The 22,924-nt window shown below is 37.8% G+C and overlaps 1 protein-coding gene across 2 annotated transcripts; it reads right to left on the bottom strand.

Moving 5' to 3' along the window:
- Nucleotides 1-11: 11 nt before the first annotated feature.
- On the bottom strand, nt 12-22,576 carry lifra (LIF receptor subunit alpha a). Of its 2 annotated transcripts, none has more exons than XM_078953198.1 (18): nt 22,495-22,576; nt 11,765-11,969; nt 11,417-11,553; nt 10,586-10,739; nt 10,110-10,382; nt 9,726-9,855; nt 8,970-9,094; nt 7,845-7,987; nt 7,577-7,730; nt 7,238-7,302; nt 6,507-6,738; nt 6,197-6,382; nt 4,737-4,838; nt 4,055-4,201; nt 3,762-3,899; nt 3,569-3,662; nt 3,317-3,383; nt 12-3,185 (listed from the first exon to the last, which is right to left on the bottom strand). In XM_078953198.1, the coding sequence occupies exons 2-18, from the start codon at nt 11,868-11,870 to the stop codon at nt 2,520-2,522; spliced, it is 2,919 nt and encodes a 972-aa protein (XP_078809324.1). In that variant the 5' UTR covers nt 11,871-11,969; nt 22,495-22,576; the 3' UTR covers nt 12-2,519. The 2 variants fall into 2 exon arrangements, with proteins under 2 accessions (XP_078809324.1, XP_011477233.1); XM_011478931.4 differs by having other exon boundaries at nt 22,360-22,574.
- Nucleotides 22,577-22,924: the final 348 nt, after the last annotated feature.

Raw genomic sequence — 22,924 nt, 5'->3', positions numbered from 1 at the left:
TTGTAGACACGTGGATTTTGTGGAATTTTATTTAAACAGTAAATGCAACGGGGACATCTACAAACAAGTGTTGAATGGGCAGAAAAGAAAAAAAAAACATGTATCTCCATTCATTTTGGTAGCACGTGAGGCTTTCAATGGGTTGAACAAGTAATACAACAAAACACATTTTAAGCAAAAGACATGAAATGATGCAAGAGTTTTTAATGCATAGTATAAAATAGTCAGTTGACACACTTATACTGATATTTCATACAGCATGCACTTTTTTCACTAAAGTTTTAAGAGGAAAATTCCTTTTTTCAGACAGTGTTTGCTGTGCAGTGTTTGGTGGAGACAATAAAGATTTAAAATGTTTGTGGACCGACAACAAGAAAAGTGTGTGAAAATGGTGTGTAATTATAGTCTTTGGCAGAGCAATAACCTGTAATCAAACATTAAGGCAAAGAAGGTTCAAGTCACATTTCTAACTCAATTCCAGTTAACAGTTTTTGTGTTTCAGCACAAAACAAATACACAGTTGAACAGACAAAAAAAGTAGTATCTAAGCTGCAGTCAACACTGAAGTGTATAACCTATAATCTATGAATGGTAAAACTTTTTAAGCTTTTATTTTAAATAGGAAACAAAAACAGTTGGCTTATGTACACTTAAGTTGCATCCAAAACAAGAATCAGAAATCAAAAGTTAGGATTTTGCTGATCCAAAACATATGTAACACATCATCTCTAAAGTCATGCTGCTTAATAAAGTAGACAGAAAACGATCAGCAGTTGTTTTTAAAAATAAAACTATATGCACCCTTTACTAATTAGTTCAGGCAGGGTTAAAAAATATATATATATATCAATTAATTTTTTTATTTTTATAATTTTTTTGCAAATTTGACTTCCTGTCCACTTGTGAACAGTTTATCTGTACATGATACTTTATAAGAAGTCATTTCAAACATCACAGTAGTTTTATTTAAAGCTTCTTAACTGGAAGCGCTTAAATGAAATTTAAAAAAAAAAAGATATTACACCACTGTGTCAAGAAGCAGACCTGTCCAGACCAGAATATAATTTACCTTATTTTGACAACAGAAAAAGTGCATCAAGGCACAGACTTCGCTTTCTCGTGTTCTAATAAAGGCCTCAGTATTACCGTAATACACTCAACCCATTAATGGTGCACGGAGAGGATCACTTCTAAACTGTCATCGACTAACGCTAATAGAGGATTTGGAATCTTCCAAACCATCTTCTAACTGTGGTCCCTTGGCCAAAAGTTAAAATAAAGTGACTTTTATGTTTTAAAAAAATGCTTTAAGTGTATATTTAAAGCAAAAACACTTACGAATGCAAAAAAGAAGGTCAGACTTTGCCTGCAGCTCTACAGTGGAATATAAAACTTCAGTTCATTTTTAGTTGTTAGTGCGCGGTTTGTTTATAAAGTTGTGAAAAGTAGTATCCTTTTAGCATCACCATAGTGCTTAATAACCCCTGTTATTACCTTCAGAAAGTTAATTATATTAGCCACATATATACCGTCTGCAGGTTATTCGGACAAAAACAACCTCATTACCAAAGTGACGCTCAGAAAACAATCAGTAAAAGACACTGGCCTGACAGATATGTTAAACAAGAAGAAAACAAACGTTACTGCTATAAGAATAATAAAAGACTTCAAAGTAAAGTCTGTTTGTTCGGTGAATCTCATCAGTTGAAATAAATGTTCTAGCTTATGATACTCTACAATAAAAGGGTTTCAGAACCCACGAAAAACACAACAAAAACAAAGCACCACTTCCATATTTCTATAAAATGATATACTTAAAATGTGCAAACCTTGATTAGTGTCATACTGGTTAGGATGTCATTTTAGAAAAATTCTCACTATGAAAAGAAAAGTTTTTGTAAAAATGATTTTTTTTTTTTTTAAAGGAAACTGACCTATTCTTTGTTTGGACTCAGCGGGTTACCAGAAGGTACTGAACCAACACAAGAAACAACAACACCAATAACTGCAACTTTCACTGCCTTCTATGTTTGGTTAAATGCTTTCTTGTAGTGTTCTTTCCTCAAACTTAGGAACTTTTTATTTTCCCAACACAATTTTCCTTTCTGAGGAGCATTGGAGTTTGGAAAAATGTATAAAATGCAATCAAAACATTGCAAATACTACAACTCAAGATATGTCCACATGAAATGCCCACTTAAGCCCGTCTCAAAGATGCAAGACAGACATCTCACCTACTCCAGGTTTCCTGGGGATGGTTTCAATATTTTACGGACACACCTCTCCACACAAATGTATACATGTTGTATTGTGATATTTTCATGTAACAGAAAATAACTTATTAGTTATTTCTTTTCTTTCTTTTGGTATGAATACCTTCAAATGTAGGAATCTGTGATCAAAATGCATGGCTGACAATGCAGTGCCACTTAAGAGATGATATTTCTTGAGAGAGGTCAAACTTGGTAGCATGTTTAAATGAGAGGTTCACTCCGACCGCGCAACAGAAACAGAAGATACTATGGTTTTGAAGACAACAGCAGGTTGCTAAACCAGGTTGCTGCAGCTGATGATGGCTGTTGTTTGTTCTTTTCATCTCCATCCCCATCTGGAAGGAGAAACTGGGTGGAAGTAACAGAGGTTGGCGATCCAAGAGAGGGGGCCAGACTGCTGGTTTCAGCAGTATCTGTGGGAGAGTCCAAATGCCAGGAGCACTGGGGTTTGTAGCCCACAGAGCTGGCAGCCTCGGACTCTTGGAAAGGGTTGGATGACTTAAGCACCACGTCATCACTCAAGACCTTAGGGTGCATCTGAGGCTTGTAACCACCATCATAGAGAACAACCTCAGGTGGCTGCTCCTCAGAGGATCCCTGTGGATCCGGCTGGAAGACCAGAGACGAACCTGAAGTCTGAATGCCAGTGTATGTGACATCCGTGTGTCCCGAATCCAATGAAGAGGCTGAAGAAGCAGAGGAGTCTGGGAAACGTGGCCTTATGGGCCGATCGTCTACCACCTGGTTGTAGTAGCGCAACGACATTGGCTCATCTGTGTCGACTGGCTCGTCTTTCTCAAAATATTCCTCCTCTTCAGGAATAACGACGAGAGTCTCTTTGTTAAAATCCCGCTCAGGCTTTTCAACAATATGGACCATGCTGTGGGGAGACGGCCTCACATCCAAAGGCCCCTAAAAGACAGGCAATACAGAGTTACTGACTGAAGAACAACACCTGAACTTATCTCCTGATATTAAAATCAAATAAAGCATTTATAAACAGATATCAATTTAGTCATCACTGGACTATCATGGGATTATACCTGCAGTCTGGACCAATCACCAGGAAGCTTGGGCTCAGGTATGTCTGGATAGAATGCTTTTTTAACCCTGGTGCAAGAAAAAAACGCGTTGTGATTCATTCATTCAGAAAACTATGTAGTAACATGTCTAAATGCTTTCCATTGAAAGCAGAAATAGAAAAACGACTTCACACAGTTTTGCAAATAAATGTTGTCCATGTAGCAATATTTTGAGGATACATAATAATGAAAAAGTCACAAAAAAACCCTCACCAATTTCTTTTTTTGTAGCATATAAAAGTAACAATGATGAGTAATATGGTAATGGTTCCCAAAGCTCCCAACATTTCCAGGATCAATGCATCTGCTGTTGGAACAGAATATTTGAAACATTATTTTTGAAAAGAACAAAAATAACGGCTTAACCTCATATTAATGTATAACTGTAAACCATCTGGTCACATACTGAATGGTTCCAATGTAATAGAAGCAGTGCTGCCCGTGTCCTCGCCTGCTGATGTGTATGATTTCACCGTGAACTTGTAGTTGCCAACAGAGAGACCCTTCACTACATAACGCCTCATTTCACTGCTGGACAAATTTGCTAAAGGAACAAAGCGGAAACCAGAAGGTAATGAGAAAATGTCAGTTCAAAAGGTGATCAAAAAAAGTCTTAAAGGTACAAATGCATATTTTGGTCCACATTTCTGTCATCTTGACGTGATACATAACAAGTGTTTGGTTTCCAACAGCTTTTACCTAGTAGAGCAAGCTCAGAACCGTTGCTGATGTAAACGTTGTAGCCCAGGACGAAGCCTCTTCTGTCAGAAAGAGGAATTTCCCCCCAGGTGATGACAACCTTTGAATCCTGGCTTTTGACAGAAAGTGGGACTGATCTGGAGGGAACTGTGGAGACCACAAGAAAAAGATGAAGAAATTAAAGACAGGTTGTCGTGTAACAAATAGGAACACAATACAGCGGTGCATCGCTATAATGCGTTTCACTTTTTGTGGTCTCGCTGTTTTGCTGAATTATTTTCAGTGAAATTTTGCTTTTTGCTTTTTTTGATAGTGTCCTGATTGGCTGTATATCATTGTCAATCAATCCCCTCCGCGCCACGTCTCCTGTATAGAATGCATTGAGCTCGCCAAATCTACATAAATCTTTGATCATGAGCTGATCTTTGGTTTCATTCTATAATATTGGACTTACTTTTCTATGAATGTTTAAACTTAAAGATTTTAAACAGGACACAAAAGTGTGGAAATGTTCATGTCTGTCTGAGAAAAGTGTACAAAGTGAGGGGTTTAAAGGCTTACAGCAGCTATAATAACTGTAAAAAGATAAAAATAAAGCTGGCTACATCTCGGTTTACTACCGCAACAATAAAAGGACCATTGTAACACTGTCTTGACCGTCTTGAGACAGCAACACACTTACCAAGTTCCTGAGTGTATCCCTGCCAGCGCGTGATAAGCTGTGGAGAATCTGAAGGGCAGCTGTACAGGGAAAAGTTGTATCTCACTCCTGGCTTGAAGTTCTCTGATGGTAAAAAAGAAAAAAAATTCGTAATTTTAATTATTTTGTCAGATATTTGTGCTTTTAATATGTGAGACGCCCAAAAATACAAACATAGCAGACTCAAGCCTATGTCAACAGTGACATTTTGCAGCATTTAAAACTAGGGTTGGGCGATGTCCCTTAAATTGGCCGTTGACGATGTTTGCTGTCAACCATCGGGATGGACGATGACATCGTCGGGGGGGGGGGTATTTTTACATTTTTCGTTCTTATATAATTGCTATTCGTTATTTTGCTTTTTTCATTTTATTTCCCAACTAATGACTCATCCGCGATGATCCAGTATAAACTGAGGGAAGTGACTTTAACAAAAAAAGTAACAAACAAAATAGAAAAGAAGTAGTCCGCTCCCGCACTTCACTAGTGAAGTGGACCGGCGGAGCGCGGACTTGCAGCTTTGTGTTTGAGGGGAAGGGGTGGGTGCTTTGTTACATGAGCGGTATGTGTGGGAGATTTAAGACTGCGATCCGTCCCGCAGCTCTAGGGGTACAAGCAACCGAACTCAGAACCGGTTCTAAAAGTGTGTGTCTGAGCACAGCTCGGATCGTCAGCACACACAGCGGTTAGAGCTTCAAAGCAGAAATGTCGCTCAGTCCTTAGAAAACATTCAAACAATCACGCGGATTTGTGTTTCCAGTCGTGTCCCGACTAAATAAAGGCTGATGTTATTCCCACGTTTACGTGCAGCCAGCAAGCAGCACCACCCAAAGCTAATGTTGTTAGCCCGTGTTAGCATACTGCTAATCCTGGCTTCGTTCAGAAAAAGCACTGACCACACGGATTAAAATTCAAATGATGAGCGAACAGGTGTTTCATAATAACCGTAACATTATTAAAAGCACGTTTAGAAGATCATCTCGTATTTTACCGAGCTGACATGTCAATGTATATAGCCGCTCGGCGCTGTTTAACATTGTTTTGTATTGAATTGCTAGATTCAATAAAGTTTGAAAAAAAAAGCCGCTCGGCGGAATCTATATCCTTCCGGTTTTCAAACCCTACTGCGCATGTGCGAATGATTTATTCCGACGGAAAGTGTGACCTTAGTGAACGTTTTTATATTCTGAAAACATTTTTCTGGGCCCATATACACGGTTGGATTCTAATCCGACCATTGATCCCATCAAGATATTTTGTACATGTAACCGGGCTTATGGTGTCGACGCGCAATGTGGGGGGGGGGCGTGGCACCACGATGGTGGTCTCTCCATCGGGATGTCAGTCACCCATCACGATGGACGATGATATCGTCCATCGGCACAACCCTATTTAAAACTAAAACAACAGTCCCTTTGTAAAAGCTTGCATGCCTGGCATACCTGACTCAATGGAGACATTTGTGCTCCCAGCAGCCACTCTGATCCATTTCACAGGGCAATCGTGCTCGCAAGAGGTATCAAGCCATTCTACCAAATAATTACATGTGTTGGTGGCATTCTGCTGCCAAAACAGAAATAACCTGTTATTGGTAAAAACAGGCTTGGACAAGACCAAGGGTTGCTCATCTGTAAAGACAGAAACACATTTGATTCATTACATTTCATACATTTTTATAAATATATCAATAACTTTATAAAACATATTTTGCTTTTTCAAAACTTTTTTCATGTGGACTCAGTTTCTACCAACCTATAAATCGTAGAGGCACACGTGAAGGAGGAGACGCTCCTTTGATGTTTTTCACAACGACGGTTGCAAAAACTTTCTTGTTGACGCCAAGAGAAGCCATTTCTGTGAGGTTGACTCGAACAGAATAGGTGTTGGGTGGCAGGATTTGTGTGTGTTGCTCAACGTCTTCTGGGTTCCAAAGAGTTACTTCAAAACCTGTGACTCGACCGTGGCTTTGTTGGTAACCCAAAGGCTAAAAGCAGTCAAAAGAAGAAAACATTACTATAGAGGATTTTTGAATTTCACGGTTGACATATCAGGCTTCTTAATGTCATATAGCTTCCATTTCAACCACAATCCAAAAACTTCAAGAGTACCGTTTTTTTCTGAGCATGAGTTGTGTTTTTTTGTGTAGTTTGACCAAGGGTGTGACTCAGGTGAGACTTATATGTGATTTTTTGTTTTTTTTAAATAGATAAATAATTATAGGCTGACATGTTCGTTATTTTCCCACTAACAACCAGTAGAGGGCACTGTAGGTGTGTGTATCAGTATTTTCTATTAAAAGTGGTGCACAAGAAGAAGCACCAACCTGTCTAGCGCAAGACTCGAAAGAGTTGTTTTAAACTCCAGTGCGACTCATATATGACTTTTTTTCTTTATTACCGTACGAGTTTCTTGGTTGCTGAGACCTTTACTCTGGGGTGACTTATAGTGCAGAAAACATGATACTTGATTTAGCGGTCATTTACCTTCCAAACAACCAGCCCAGTCCTGTCTTTGTTCATCCACATCCACACGTCAGGAGGATCTGTGACTAAAAACACAAAGACGTTTTTAGACTAAAAAGACTAAAAACACATTCTGTTAGACTGCTTTTAAAAGAGTGCAGTAACAAAGAAGTATACTTCTAAATCCTTCAAATATTCTGAAGTTGTCTGAGAGTTTGGGTTTACAAACATTACCCTTTAACTGAATAACTGAATCTGGTCTAAACAATATCCCAGTTATTTGACTACCGTGGTTGAATTCACGTAAAGCAAGAAAAACTGATGACTAATTACTTAAAAAGTGACAATTAGATTATTTACCATCAGTTTGGGTTTTGAATGAAAACGTCTGGCTCCAGTTTCCCCATTTCCAGAAATATTTTTGATGTCCACAACGAACGCGAACAGTGTAAGCCTGATCAGGGTGCAGGCCAGACAGCTTCACAGACCGAAGCCCCACACCAGAGAAGACATGCTGCACACACAACATATACAATTAATGGGTGGTCAAAACGTTTCAAATGCTGTAAAAATTAATGATAGAATTAAAGTACACATTATGTTTTTTTTAATGTAATGCTAAACTTACAAGGGTTTTGGACTCATGATTGGTGGACTCCACCTGGCAGTTCAGATCCAGGGTGAAATAGCTTTCATAGGTCCACTGCCACATCACAGTAGCATTCCAGGCATTGACAACGGAGCTTAGATTAACTGGTGCAACAGGACGAACTGAGAAGAAAAAGCATAACTTGCAGACTTGAGTCATTTTGAATAATTCTACAATAGAGCAAAAAAGTATTTGACTTTCACTAATTTTGCATGTTGTGTCACGACAAATAATGAGTTTAGTCTAATGTAATGTTAATCATTGAAACAGTTCAACTGTAAAACACAGACTGGAAATAAGAATCCAGGAAATCCCTTTTTTCATTTTCAACTAATGTATTTGTATAATGGCGCAGAAAATAAGGTCAACAACCCTGGTTGGTAATGACAGAGGTCAACGGTTTCCTGTAAATCAGGGCAACCCAACCTTGATCCTCACTCTGCTTGTTTACCAGCTGTCCCTGCACTTCTGGCTGTTGATTACCTGGATCAGGTGTGCTCAGTCAATTAGTTTGAGGAGACACTTTAGTTCAACTATAAGTAAAGGATAATCTCCGAAAAAGTGTCCATCATCAGAAATTAACGCACACCATGGAAGCCTGAACCGTCCGACGCAAATGCACCGACCTCGACTGCAGCGGCAAAGGAAAACAATAAGAAAAACAATATATATGCTGATCGTCACGACGGGTTAAATAAAGCATCAGATCAGAAAGTTCACCTCTTTCCGCTTGTTTTAGTCAAGATGATGAAGCTAAAGCTTGTTTCAAAGAAGCCAGCGCAGTGATATAGAACATTAAAACTATGTGACCGGAACTTCCTTTTTAGGTTTGCATCATCACTGTGGATTATCACTTTTTAATTCAAACTCAGCAGCCAATCAGAATCGAGTATTCACCCGGACCATGGTATAACGACCATTAAACACTTCTCTCATCTTTTCATGTCGGGACAACTTGTAGAATTATTGACTGACAATTACTTTTTGCCTCTGTGTAATTACTTTATTCTACGACTACTAAAAGTTGGAATTTACAATAAACCAACATGAAAAACATTTAAATGTGCTCTGTATGGGTAAGGGTGAAAGAAACCAACTCAGTACCTCTATGAATAAGCTCAGCCGAGTCACTGAGACTGTAATGTCCGAGGCTATTCTCAGCCATCAGTGTCCAGTTACCATCCCACAGAGGCAGCCTGCACGTCAGCTGTAAATCCACATTACAGTTCCTAGAGGGAAAACAACAAAACAAGAACAATCAAATCTGATGCTCTGTTGAATTAAAGTGGAATATTGTTTTTACATCCTGAACCACAGGGAGACAACACAGAATTTTAACGCACTTTCAGACTATTCCTGTAAATCCATCAAGAAGTCTAACTATAGACATACAGAATGAGGCTTTTAATCATGCTAAGTGTTTTATAATTCTTTTTTTTCCCGTACATTGAACACTTTTAGGAGAAAAGCAGAAGGACACATCATAAATGATTCAGAGATAATATCTGAAAAGCTAAGTGACATGGGACAGTTGCTTTTCCCAGAAAAAACCCTTTCACTTCTGCAGATAGAAATCTGTTTTTAAGTGTCCAGAAGGAGCAAGGTGCATTGCTTTATACCATTTTGATGGTCAACTTTGTCTCACAAAATAACACAACACTTTTATAACATAACAGTAATTGTTAAATGCGAAAAACAATTAATTAATGATTTATTTGGATTTAACAACTCGTGTTTATGTCACAGTTTAATCAAAAACCACTCTGTGAAAGACATTAGAAAAACTGATACCTGGAGTTCAGCTTTCAAACGTTTACACATTTTTTTTTTATGTATTCACTTTGTCAAGTTAGACTGTACCTGCTGTTTACTGAGTAGCGTGTTCTTCTACGCCCACCAGTCAAGTGACTGTCGCGAGCCTCTTTCCAGTGGCACTCAGCAGATTTTAAATCCTGGGTCTCGCACACAAAATCACTGGGAAGAGGTGGATCTGGAATTTGGTCAATAAGAGCAAACTTAGAACACTGATATAAAACAGTAAATTATATTTAATGTATATTTAAAACCAGCTGTGCAATAGTAAACTACCTTCAGAGGTATTGGGCAAAGAATTTTTATTTTAAGTGTTAAATAAAAACTTTTGTTGTACTCTCATTATTGTCATTAACTTATTCTAGAGAAGAAAAGATCATCTTCCTCTCATGAAAGCATGTACATCCTAACAAGTCGAAGCATTTTTCTTACATCCAACAAACATGACAGCTCCGTCCAGTGAGAGATCCTCTAGACGACAGACAATGTTGCTTCCTGATACGCCAGTTGGTTCCACATTGACCAGCGTTGTGGCATAACTCCGTCGACTCAGTCGTGTAACATTCATGACGGTGTTGCCGTAGAGCATCTCTTTAAAGGTCTTTCCCTCCTTCACGATGCAGCAGAAGGTCATGTTGGAGCCCACTTCTACCACTCTGTCATGTGGATACATCTGCAAAGTGTTGTTGCTGGGAAGATCTCGTCCTGAAAAGAATAGATTAAAGAATAATAAAGGGAAGATAAAAAATACAGTGAGTTGGGATCTGAAGCACTTTTATAGACGAAAAGCAAAAGTTAAAGTAGCTTTGGTGAATTCATGATTTCCAAACTAAGATGAAAGATACAAATTTTCATATTTATTACTGACATTCATTAAAATACGTGAGTGTAATAAATATCCAGTTAACCTGGAAATGTGTCCATCTTGCTCCATTCACTTGTTGCCAGTCCATCTCTTGAGCGGATTCTGACCGACAGTGATGTACACTCCAGAGGTTCAGCAGAGGTCCATTTCCACTCATGTCGACCGCTCGCCTGATTCATTGTTGCTGAGATTGTGTCCTACAAACGATGCAGGGAGGACAATGTCATGTTTGATGTTAAATAGCTTTAGCAGGAATAAAATCAACGTTGAAACCGGGTGCACCAAAACCTGTCCACTATGACTGGGTATCACTGGCAAAATACTAAATTAATACAACTTTGGACTCAACCCACTTTAAATATTTGTTTAATTAGTTTTCAAATTCAAAATGTTCCTTTATAAATTAATGAATTTGTCAAAAATTAACAAAATTGTCTGATAAAATACAAGAAATTGCTTTAAAATAAAAGCAATTTATTGCATCTTTTAGGTTAAGTTTAATTTTATTTTATTTTTTCATGTTTTATTTATAAATGTTTGTCAATAAAAACAAAAGCTTCTGAATAACACACATGAAAGGCAAAGCTGTAAGTTGTATTTAAAAATGCTAATTTTACCCTTTCAATCCTGACTTTAGTTCCAGGTATAATAAAAATATGTTTTAGTGTTTTTTCCATTCGATGTGATGCTAAAATAAGCGGAGTCTTGAATTAGCGGTAAATGCTATGTTTAAAATTAGCAACATAAAGGGGTTAAGAATTTGTCTTAACAATGTTTAACACCTATTTCCTCAGAATTTGTTATTTTCTCTACATTCTGACTCAAATGTAACAACCAAACGGAACTGAACATAAAACAAATGTTGTGTACGCACATAGAAAACACTGGTATTGAATTCTGTTCTCAGAATGATGAGGTCAAAGGTTGAAGCAGCTCCTCCAAACCAGGATATGGTCAGCTCCTTGACACTCAGGTCAGCTGAAAGGCTCACTTGCTTTGGTACAGTAGGAACTAGGAAATCAATTCAAAACAGTATAAATACAATGTAACCCAAAGAGTACAATATTAAAGATCAAAGTTTAGCAACAATAATAATAGACTGATCACTTGTACTTTTTTAAGAGTAAATGGAGCATCAACTTAATCTAAAATAAGAGCAAAGTACAAATAATAATACTAATAATAGGGTGAATAATAATAAGGTAATTAGTTGAGTTCTTACTGGTTTGGGCATGGGTGTTCAGGGCCAAGAGGTTAACAAGGACACAGATAAGCCAGGGAAAGCTACAGTTAAGCTTTAGGGTGTGTTGAAATATTAGCTTGGGCATGATTTTCAACTGGCGATGGCAAAGCTGATGTTAACACAGACGGCCTCTCCACTACGGCACACCAAGCATTCTGGGAGACAAGATCCAGGAAGAATAGCCCTGCAGAAAAATACAGAAAAACAGTGTCAACATCAGGGACTGAAGGTGTGATGGTCACAGATCAAATGAGTCAAGTCATCCGACAAAGACTTTTAATGGACCGTAAAACTCTTTTAAATGTCAGAATTATTTCCATTAAATATATCGGTGGGTTTTTGTGCACCTAAAGTTTTTAATTCATGTTGTTTGGGTACTTAGGTTTATTCCCGTAAATCCAGAAAGGGTGTTGTGTCTTTTTATTTTAGAGCCCAGACTTGTCTCCCTGGTGAGTTTGTTGATGACACAAGCCAAACCGAGAGGTACCACTGCCAGGAAGAGGGTAAAGTCAACATTAGAACACCCACACAATCCTGACAGGTGCTGTCATGTCAGACACTGATGTCAACAAGTGAGGAAACTTGTTTTAGATCAGCAGCTCACCTATTCTCCTCTATTAGAAAGGCAGGCACATTAAAACTGAATAAAAATGGGAGTAACCAGCAGTCAAACCTGAATTTCAAGCACACACATCAATTACAATACTTGGTGGAAAAAGTGACAGCCTTTTTACTGTTAGCATTTAGTCACACTGTGTTAAAGATTTTATTTTGTACAGCTAAATCACAAAATATTGATAAATGACACAAGTATGTCAAAATATCAAGATTTATGTGTGAAGTCTAATTTTAAAAAGTGATAAGAAAAATATGGACCACGTCCCATGAGCAACATGCAGCAATGGAATTAGAAGAAAGTGTGTGTTCAACTAATTCAAACGGATGATCTCAATAGAATTAAAACACTAACTGTAAAAGTTTGAGTCATGAAGTAGCTTTAAATACAAAAGACTCTTCACAAGATTAACACAGACAGAATACATGTAACCACAAGAAGAGCTATTGTCCGGCATAATCTATCCATCGTGGGGAAAAAAAACCAACGTGGAGTAATTGTACTAAAACATCAACAGGGCTTTGCCACTGGGAAGTTGTAGCTTGATCCTTGTGTTGTCTGGAACTGCTCGAACTGCGGTTTGCCTTCCTCCCCATGAAATACAGTGTTGGCAGCAGCATCTAAATATATTTATAGACTCAATAAAGTGGATTGTAGTTTTTTTGGGGGGAAAGCTCTGACAGATACTGTATACAGCAAAAGATTTGCCAAATTTTTTTGAAAATTCAACCTTTTATTGCTGCCCCACCTTAATATTGCAATAAAAAAAGGCATCAATAAATTGTCATGAAACCTTTGGAAAGATCAGCTGCATCATGCATTTTTACTTTTGTGGATTTTAATCAAAGATAACAACAAGACAAACAAGTGTGCTGTTTTTAAGTGTTTCTAAATGTAAATTATACTGTTTTTTTTTCTGTCTCACAGTTCTGAGACAACCAATCTTGTTTTCCCTTCAGGCAAGCAGGGGCAAGTCCTGAAGCATTTAACAATCCTCAGAAGAAACAAAACTATGTTTATATGGACAAGAAAGACAACAACAAGCGACAACAAGCCTGGTCTTTATTATGGCGCAAATGTGTTTCAGACTCAACTGATGTTTTTTTTAAAGTACCACCATCTTCATTCCTCTGAAGAATCAAAACAATTTACAGTACTACTGTTTATACATCACAATTGTCTTTTTGCATCATTTTAAAACAAATGATTTTTGCTACACACCCAAGAAAACTTTTCCTTTTTTCAACATCTTAGTTCTTTCAGTCTTTTGTTAGAGCCAAGAAGATGGGAAAAACATTAGGCAAAAATGAAACTGTACTGAAATCGTGTAATATTCTTAGGGGATTATTCACATTCTTTGAAGGCCTTGTTGGTTTTCTTTTTTTCTCTTTTCTAAAGCAATAAGGAATTAAAGTTCCTTTGGGGGAACATAAGAATGCATCTGATCTTAAAGCAGGACATGAAGTTATGCAAATAAGAGGCTATTAAAGCAAAGAATTCTCTTCTCTAACATTAAATTTTCAACATTTCCAAATGAGCTTTTTCACAGGGTCTGATGGGAAAAAGAAAACTGTGCAAAGACTAAAGCAAGATTTTATGAGAGGCTTTTGCAAGACGCAATGAAACCTAAAATATAGCTTTTAAAGAGGGGGGGGGGGGGGTAAAAGTTAAAGTCACACTCAGAGTCCAACAGTTTCTGTTTAAGCCGTACAGAGGACTTTCTTGGATTCTAAAAATTTTAAGGAATTAACAAACTAAATCATAGCCAGTCTCATTTGGTGACATCATTTGCTTTGATTAAAAGAGATTTCAAGCCAGAAGCATGACAGACATCAGGACTCAAAACCTGATCTTCCATTGGAAATAAAATAGATCATCTTAAAAACCATTGACCTGAACATCTATTATTTCCATTAATAACCATAAAACAGCTTTTTAACACAGAAAATCAATCTGAAGTGCTTAATGAGATACATACACATTGCCAGCATTTATAGCATTTATATCACCAATTAAAATATTAAACTGAAAAAATATCAAGGACAGTCTGAAATTCAGAGTTTTGGGTCAGTTTCCTACAACTACAACTAATCTGCAGCAACAGCCTTGGATTTGAATTATATTCTCTACCTCTCTAAACCCTGGAGGGAATAAAGGTGGGACTTATGGGAAGTAGGGGGAAAAAAAGAGTGGGATTCTGGGAAACCTCATCAACAAACTGAAAGCTTTGGACCCCCCTCCCTCCCCCAACATATACAGATCAATACCTCTCCTGTGGGCTCTCATTCTGGTCCTTGCATCAGTAATAAATGTGACCACAAACACAACCGCAAAGGCACTGTCTGTACTTAAAAACCAGATACAAACACCATCAATGTGCATCCAGTTTTTAGGGTGGAAAAAAAAAAACACAACTAAAATTCCCATGTATGACTTTCATTATGACCGGCTCTACACAGGACCCTTTGACTGTTTTACTCTTTCACTTTGCAGCTTGCCAAAGTCTTGTGGAATGAAGCATGGAAAGTGCGACAGATGTGATCACATAGAAAGTAAAATGTTAAAGACTTTCAAGCATTTATCTAAATACTTCTTTTTCATTTTTTCAACTATCAAATTTGTATTTGCAATGTTTTACAAAACCAGCGTCTCAAAGCAAGTCAATACGTCAAATATCTTATGACGTGCTGACAAGTCCGTTTCACAAAAGAAACTATTATTTCTAAAGCCATGAGTACCCATGACGTTGGCTATACCTGTTAGACCGCACGTGGATATAAATTCTCAATATGTCAGTAAGGAAACACATTTAACTGTGCAAAATTTGAGAAAAGCCAACTTATACCGGTACTTAAAACAGACATCAGGAAAGGTAAACATGATGATTTAAGAAACTTGCCTAGAGAGAAGGCCACAAAGCATAAATATCAATTTCAAAACACCTAAATCTTACTAATAGGACAACTAGTTCCTAAATCAAATTTGCTTAAAACAAAAACAAAAAATCAACTTTAATTCCCTATTAATTCCTGCCTCTGTAAAAGCAAGTAAATTAAAGTACAACCCAGGAAGGTCAGAAAATCTATACAGTGGTACTTTGCTATAATACAGTTCATCTTTGATGGCCTCTGAATTTTTTCTTTTAACAACACATTGTGTTATGTGTTCTGATTATCTTTAGACGATTGACGACCAAGCCCCTCTATGTCTCCTGATGAGCACAGAATAAATTCATTCTCCAAAACTGACATAAATCTTCAACCGTGAGCAGATCTTTGTTTTCATTGTACAATACTGGACATATTTTTCTATGAAGGTTTAAACTTTGAGAGTTAAAACGAAAAAGAAAAGTGTGAAAATGCTAATGTCTGAGAAGTTCATAAAGTGTGTAATAAGCGGTTTAACAGCCTTAAAACATCTATAACTGTAAAAAAAGAAAAGAAAAGCAGACAATTTCACGGCTTTTGCCTATTGTGGGTTATTTTTAGAAAGTAACCCCCATAATTACCGAAGAGTGTATTTAACAGTACAACTACACATTTACTTTCCCACTGTGATAAGAAAATGTGTAGGTTTTTCGGATGAACATAATAGACCTTGAAACACAACTCTTTCCATAATTGGAACCACAAATAAATCAAGAATCAAAACACCTGAAAGTAAATTCCCCCACCAGAAAACGAGAGAAGCTTTCTGCTACTTTTTTTGCCAAGAGACGCTCAGCAACATTGTCATTATCCTGTCGCAGAATGGCCACTAGAGCCAAAACGTAAGCACACAGTGGCTCTCATGCACTATAAAAGTCAGAGGATATTTTGAAACATGAACTAAAGAAGCTGCTAATTATCCTTGACCTTAAAATGTGACGAGAAGACCGGATGCTGCTGAGAGACTAAATGAACAGGGAGAGTAGCAATCATGGAATGGTTGTCCTCTGACCTCACTGGAAAAAGGGACATTCAGTTCTTTGTGTGTGTGCTGCTCTTGGACTACATCCAGACAGCAGTTCCTTCCTTCCTATTTTACCAACACAAATCTTTGGAGCAACAGGAAGAGAGGAAAACTTAGCCTCAAATAAATTATATTTAATATGAAAATAACCACCTTGTTTATGACACACAGAGTCACAAAAACCATTTTTAATGCTGGCAAAAACAAAATATCTGTTTTAATCTGATCATTTAAGTTTAGCTGCTTTCTAGGAAGACATTTTTACTCACTTTCCTAATTTTTAATCACAGTTGATTACAGTTACATATCTTTAGGTAATAATTACAAATATTATGCGACATAAAGTTAAAATGGTCTTATAAAAAAGGTTTTTCTACCTAAGAAATGTCATAACATACACATATAAATGTATTTGATTAAAAATAACAAGAGGATAAAGTTAAAAGAACTTTCAGATTCAGGTTAACCCAAAAATTTAAAAAAATAAATAAAAATAAGAATGTTATTAACATGTTAAAGGGCTGGTTAACATTAAGTTATGGAAATTGTCACATGTTGTCTAAATTGTCTAAAGCACTTCTTAAACACAATCCCTTCATTTCATGGGCTCGTAAGTAATTGGACAATTGACTTCCATGCTATTGCGTGGGCAGGTGTGGGTAATTCCCTTGTTATGTCATTATGAGTGAAGCAGATAAAAGGCCTGGAGTTGATTAGAGGACCCGTGCTTGCATTTAGAAGATTTTGCTGTGAACAGACAACATGCAGTCAAAGGATCTCTCCATGCAGGTGAAAGGAGCCATCATTAAGGCCTGTTCACACCGGGACGAATTTCGCCGGCGATTTTCGCCGACGTTTAACGCCTCGTGACTAAACAAAGGGCACCAATGAGAGTGTGCACACCGACGCGAAAAAACGCCACGCGACAAAGCGTCAAAAAAAAAAACGCCTCGGGTTCGTTTTTTTTTTTTTCGACGCGTCCCGTCGAAATCTATTCGACCAATGAGAATGGCGCTTTTGCACACGTGTCTGGAGCTTCTGAAGTTACAGTAAAACACAACTTGGGGGCGCTCAAACACAAAACTGCCTTGCTGAGCACACATACCAGCGAAGAAGATAGACGCCAAGTAGCGTCAACACTGCCGCAAAGAAATAATGACGGACATTCTTAAGTATCCCCTTACCAAGTACCAGTTGGAGCTACTGATGCTTGAAATATTCATGTTTTCTTTGTATTATTCTGACAAGCGCGTAAATACTTGCTATCTTCTTCTGAGTGAAAAGCGACTTTAAGAAGTGTAAAGTTGCGCAGCGCCACCTTGTGTACAGGAGTATTTCTGTTTACATTAAGCGCCATCTAATGTCAGGGAATGAAATTGCATGTTCGCTCGGCTCACCGTCAGCGAAAATCGCCTGGGTGTGAACACAAAAAACGTGGCGAAAAACGCTGGCGAATAACGCCTGGCGAATATTCGTCCCGGTGTGTACGGGCCTTTAAGCTGAGTAAACAGAAAAAAACATGCCAGAAATTGCTACAGTATTAGGAGTGGCAAAATCAACAGTGTGGTACATCCTGAGAAAGAAAGAAAGAAAGAAAGAAAGCACTGGTGAACTCAGCAACGCAAAAAGACCAGGAAGTTCACGGAAGACAACAGTGGTGGATGATCGCAGAATCATTTTCATGGTGAAGAGGCACCCGTTCACAACAGCCAACCAAGTGAACAACTCTCCAGGAGGTAAGCGTATCAATATCCAAGTCTACTATAAAAAGAAGACTGCATGAAAGTAGATACAGAGGGTCCACTGCAAGATGCAAGCCACTCATAAGCCTCAAGAATAGGAAGGCTAGATTGGACTTTGCTAAAAAGCATCTAAAAAAGCCAGCACAGTTCTGGAAAAACATTCTTTGGACAGATGAAACCAAAATCAACCTCTACCAGAATGATGGCCAGAGAAAAGCATGGAGAAGGCGTGTAGAAGCTCCTGATCCAAAGCATTCTACATCATCAGTAAAACACGGTGGAGGCAGTGTGATGGTCTGGGCGTCCATGGCTGCTAGTGGCACTGGGACTCTAGTGTTTATTGATGACGTGACACAGGACAGAATCAGTCCAATGAATTCTGAGTTGTTCAGAGACATACTGTCTGCGCAGATCCAGGTGAATGCAGCCAAACTGATTGGGCGGCGTTTCATAATACAGATGGACAACGACCCAAAACATACAGCCAAAGCAACTCAAGCTTATTAAAGCAAAAAGTGGAATATTCATGGATGGCCAAGTCAGTCACCTGATCTTAACCCAATTGAGCAGCATTTCACTTGTTGAAGACTAAACTTCAGACAGAAAGGTCCACAAACAAACAGCAACTGAAAGCCGCTGCAGTAAAGGCCTGGCAGAGCATTCAGAAGGAGAAAACCCAGCATCAGGTGATGTCCATGAGTTCAAGACTTCAGGCTGTCATTGCCAACAAAGGCTTTTCAACCAAATATTAGTAAGGACCATTTTATTTTCAGTTATTTCATTTGTCCAATTACTTGGGAGCCCATGAAATGAAGGGATTGCGTTTAAAAAATGCTTTAGTTTTTCACATTTTTCTGCAATCTTTTTGTTCAACCCATGGAGTAAAAGCTGAAAGTCTGCACTTCAATGGCATCTGAATCCTTACTGTATATATGTTTATATTTTATACTATATAATCTTTAGAATAAATTATGAGTCCCATATTGCTGCCACTACAAACTGGTTTTCTAATGTATTATTGGATTATGTAATGTATTATTTTTGATAAACAGATATAAAGGAAATAGGATTTTATTGTTGATAAAATACATTGAACTTGTTGTTTTTGTGGTTGTAAAAACCTAAATTAATAGTCCCAATTACTTGGGGTTCAGACGGCGCACATTTGTCTGGTCAATGTCTACCACATATTTGATAAAATGACCATCCTAATGTTGTAGTGGCTCATTGATAATATGTCGCCCAGATATTGACCTGTGATCCAAAACAAGGGTGGGCTGATCACTAAGCGATCAATCATCAAACTATATTTTGAAGAAAAACAAGAAAGAAAAAACGAGGTGTATGTGGTAAACTTAATTAGTTTCCTATCCATGTAGCAATTAGGTCTAAGCTTCCATGATGACATTTTTATACAAGTAGACAACACGTCTCCCTAATAGGGAGGGATGTGTGTTGAAAAAAACTTCCTTATTTCATTTATTTCTGTTTTTACTCCTTAAGACTTCTCTTCTAAGCTTGCAGAAGAGTCCATGTGGATCAAGCTATAGCCAATCAAAGCTTTAGACTGTCAAAGCCTCCACTGATGCAACAACTTTCCGGAAAATCCCCAGAAGACAAGAGTTTTGAAAATGTTAAAACATCAGCAAAAGCATCTTTATTTATCACTCATGGTTTCTTTAAATCAAGCTGACAGGGAATAAGATGGAATAGTGAAATGCAGCTACTAAAGCCCTATTTGTGATGTTTCTCGTTATGTACAGAAAAATGATGCTGACCGTTAATGATTCCATCAGGTTTGCTCCTATCTTTATTTTTTTAAAGATGAGCATATGATTGATCATTTTAAGATCAGCCCAACATTGGATCAGAGGCTAAAATCTGGGTGACATCTTGCCAGTGAGCAGACTCTCTCCCTGCAACGTCAACATAGCGATTAGTTTTGCTAAACACCTGTCCAACCTTGGCTGGACGTACCTGTGCTGTCTAGATTCAATCTCACGCCTAGATGAGGTCAAAGCATTGGTTTTCAGATACGTAGAGAAGAAGGAAATTGGGACGGTGGGTTTGTGTGATGAAAATTCTAAGGATGGAGTTAAAGGGAGAAAGATGATTTTACTATGTTGATCCTTAAAGAGCGCAGCCAAAAACAAAAAGATATTTGTTAGTCTTTTAATAAGACGTGTTTATATTATGCAGTAGAATTAAAAATGTAATTTGTATCAATACCAACTGTGATGTAATGTTTGTAGGGACCACAAGCCACAATTTTACAAAGTCCGGAGATAAAGGTTGGTGACCACAAATGATAGAGTTTCCAATTCTGGACACAGAAATAAATTAAATAGCAATTATTTTACGTCTTCCTAATCGCCTTTGTTTTGCGGATAGAAAACAATTGGAAAACTCGGTAATCACAGGTAGATATGTCAAGGGGTTTATTGTCTCTTTCGATAAGAAAAGTGGCTGGGAAGCTCGGCTGGTAGAAGGCTGCCACGCAGGAATCCGGGGTTCGATTTCCAGAGGGAAATAAACAATGCTACTGGGAGCAATTACCATATCAATGGTGAGAAATTAACATCACCCAGTGGGGGTCCTTCGGCGAGACCCTTAACGCTGCCTCCCGAGCGCGGTTCGGCTGCAGCTCACCGCTCCCCCAGAGGATGGGTCAAATGCGGAGAAGAATTTCCTCATTGTGGAATAAATAAAGTATCAATTATTACTATTATACCACATCTTCCCTATCTGTGCTCTTAACACCATAAATTTGTCACAGGACATTATTCAAGTGATTCCACAACTTTTAATATTTTTTTGAAGATCATTCAATTTATGTTATTAGGTGCTTTACGTCTGCAGAGTGCAGCTTATTATTCTGTATTAAGGCCTTGAACCTCTGACTGTTCCTTACCCCGCTCATTAACATTTTTTGTCACAACGTGATGTGTGGGATTCAGGTCTGCAACGACGAACATTGCGCATTACATCAAGTTTCCTTAATGTTTAGGGGGTGGTTTGGGGCATCTAATTTATCTTGTTCCTTTCAGGAAGCTGTGAAGTTGTTTCGACGTCATGAGATAGCTGCCGTTGGCTCACAAATGTCTTCTAAGTCCACTGTTCTGAATCGAAACCAAAGTATAAGCTATCCCAGTAAGCAGTGCGAGCCATATTTTAACACTATACATTCTTCAATGCAGAAACCAAAATCGGAAATGAACTGAACATGCACAAACGGCATGCACAGTGACACCCTTTGCAGTACTTAATGTTTGTCTTGCATCAATATGAGGCAGGCTTGGAGGTCAGGGATGTTTGCTACGTCATCATGAATGATTGGAAGCTGAATTTTGCTCCAAGTAAATGTGGCAAGAGGTTGGAGAAGATTGTTTTTCCTCCTCCACTTTTTACTATTGATTCTATAGCTGGTGAAGCAGCAAAACCCAAAATCTTTAAACAGGATACTTTTGAACAGAAATTGAGGTATTTCTTTTTTTTTTTTTTTTTTAGTGTTTACACTTGTCTATCTCATTCATAAATAGTCATTGTAATGCACAAATCATAGTTATTGTTTAAATGAAATGTAAGTCACTATGTATTCATTTGAACCTAAACCTGAAACATCTGAGCCATCAAAGGGAAATAATGTGAGAAAGAATACTTTTTTCATTTATAAAATAATTTAGCCTTTGTGAACATACAAGCATTATCACAATAGGTCTGATGGAAAAACAAACAAAAAAAACGTTTCAGACAAAATAAGTGAGTAAACCAAAGTGAAGAAAACATAGAAGCTCGGATACGCTTAAATCAACAACCCACGACAAAAGAAAGAGCTGTCATCACGCTGACATCCAAACGTGTTGATCAAAACAGCCCAAAAAGAAAACAAAATATCCCAACTCAACCATCACCCTTTCTTTAAATGAACTAGATTTTCCAACGAATATATATATTATGTCCAACTTCATCCTCATTGGACAATTGCATCATTAGCATTAGCATGTGAGACCGACGACAGATGATGGACTAAAAAAAACACAAAATAAAATAAAAACTGGGCAATGTCTTTTAAACATTTTACAATATATAAACTGCTGTTTTAAATATTCAAAACTGACATTTAGCGTTTACTTTGCTTCCCATCTCCATACAGGCCACTGCTGTCTGGGGTTTAAAAAAAACACATCGCCAGTTCGGGCAGCGGCCATCAACAAACTCAACGGCTAAATAGATATAAAAAGGTTTTGAAATAATGTCGAAATTACCTGTTATGCAGGGAAATGTCTTTCACAGCAACCGACCAGCGGTATTTTTCGTTACTAATCGAGCTATAAAGACGTCTGAGATATTTTTAACTTGGTGCCCCCACGTTCCGCAACGTAGTTTTGACTTTTCCCTACCTCTCCAGAGTAAAACTGGGATTCCTGGCATGAAGCTAGCTTGGATCATGACTGACGTTGTTTCTGACCAATGGCCTTTCGCACAGTGAGCGACTGGGCGGGGTCTGTGCTGCGGTGTGACGCAAGGCTAAAAGGCGAGAGGCAGAGGCGAGTGTTTAGAGACCTTGAAACCAGGCAGAGAATTCAAATGTCGATGACACTTATTTTACTGAACTATACAGCAATTATGAACATTTATTTAGCAGAAGCTACTAAAGAAGTCACAAAGTCGGATTAGCTTTTAAAGTTTAAATACACTGCTTGATGTAGAGTAAACCAGTTATTACAAAAAAATCAACCCAGATTTAAAATATCATTAGAAAACAAGTAACTTTTGTTTCCATCAGGTAAAAAAGAGGAAAACACTCTTACTTTGACGTAATTTAAAAAA

This window comes from Oryzias latipes, chromosome 9, assembly GCF_053564925.1.
Source record: "Oryzias latipes strain Hd-rR chromosome 9, Olatipes_Hd-rR_3.1".
Classification (NCBI taxonomy): domain Eukaryota; kingdom Metazoa; phylum Chordata; class Actinopteri; order Beloniformes; family Adrianichthyidae; genus Oryzias; species Oryzias latipes.
Note: the sequence above shows the minus strand (reverse complement) of the source record. Positions and strands in the feature narration are given on the sequence as shown.

Coding starts and splice junctions, on each gene's coding strand:
- lifra (XM_078953198.1), bottom strand. CDS start 11,870: ATGCCCAAGCTAATATTTCAACACACCCTAAAGCTTAACTGTAGCTTT. Junction 9,856..10,109: donor AGCTGTCATGTTTGTTGGAT/GTAAGAAAAATG, acceptor ACCAAATTCCAG/ATCCACCTCTTCCCAGTGAT. Junction 6,383..6,506: donor TGTGCCTCTACGATTTATAG/GTTGGTAGAAAC, acceptor CTGTCTTTACAG/ATGAGCAACCCTTGGTCTTG.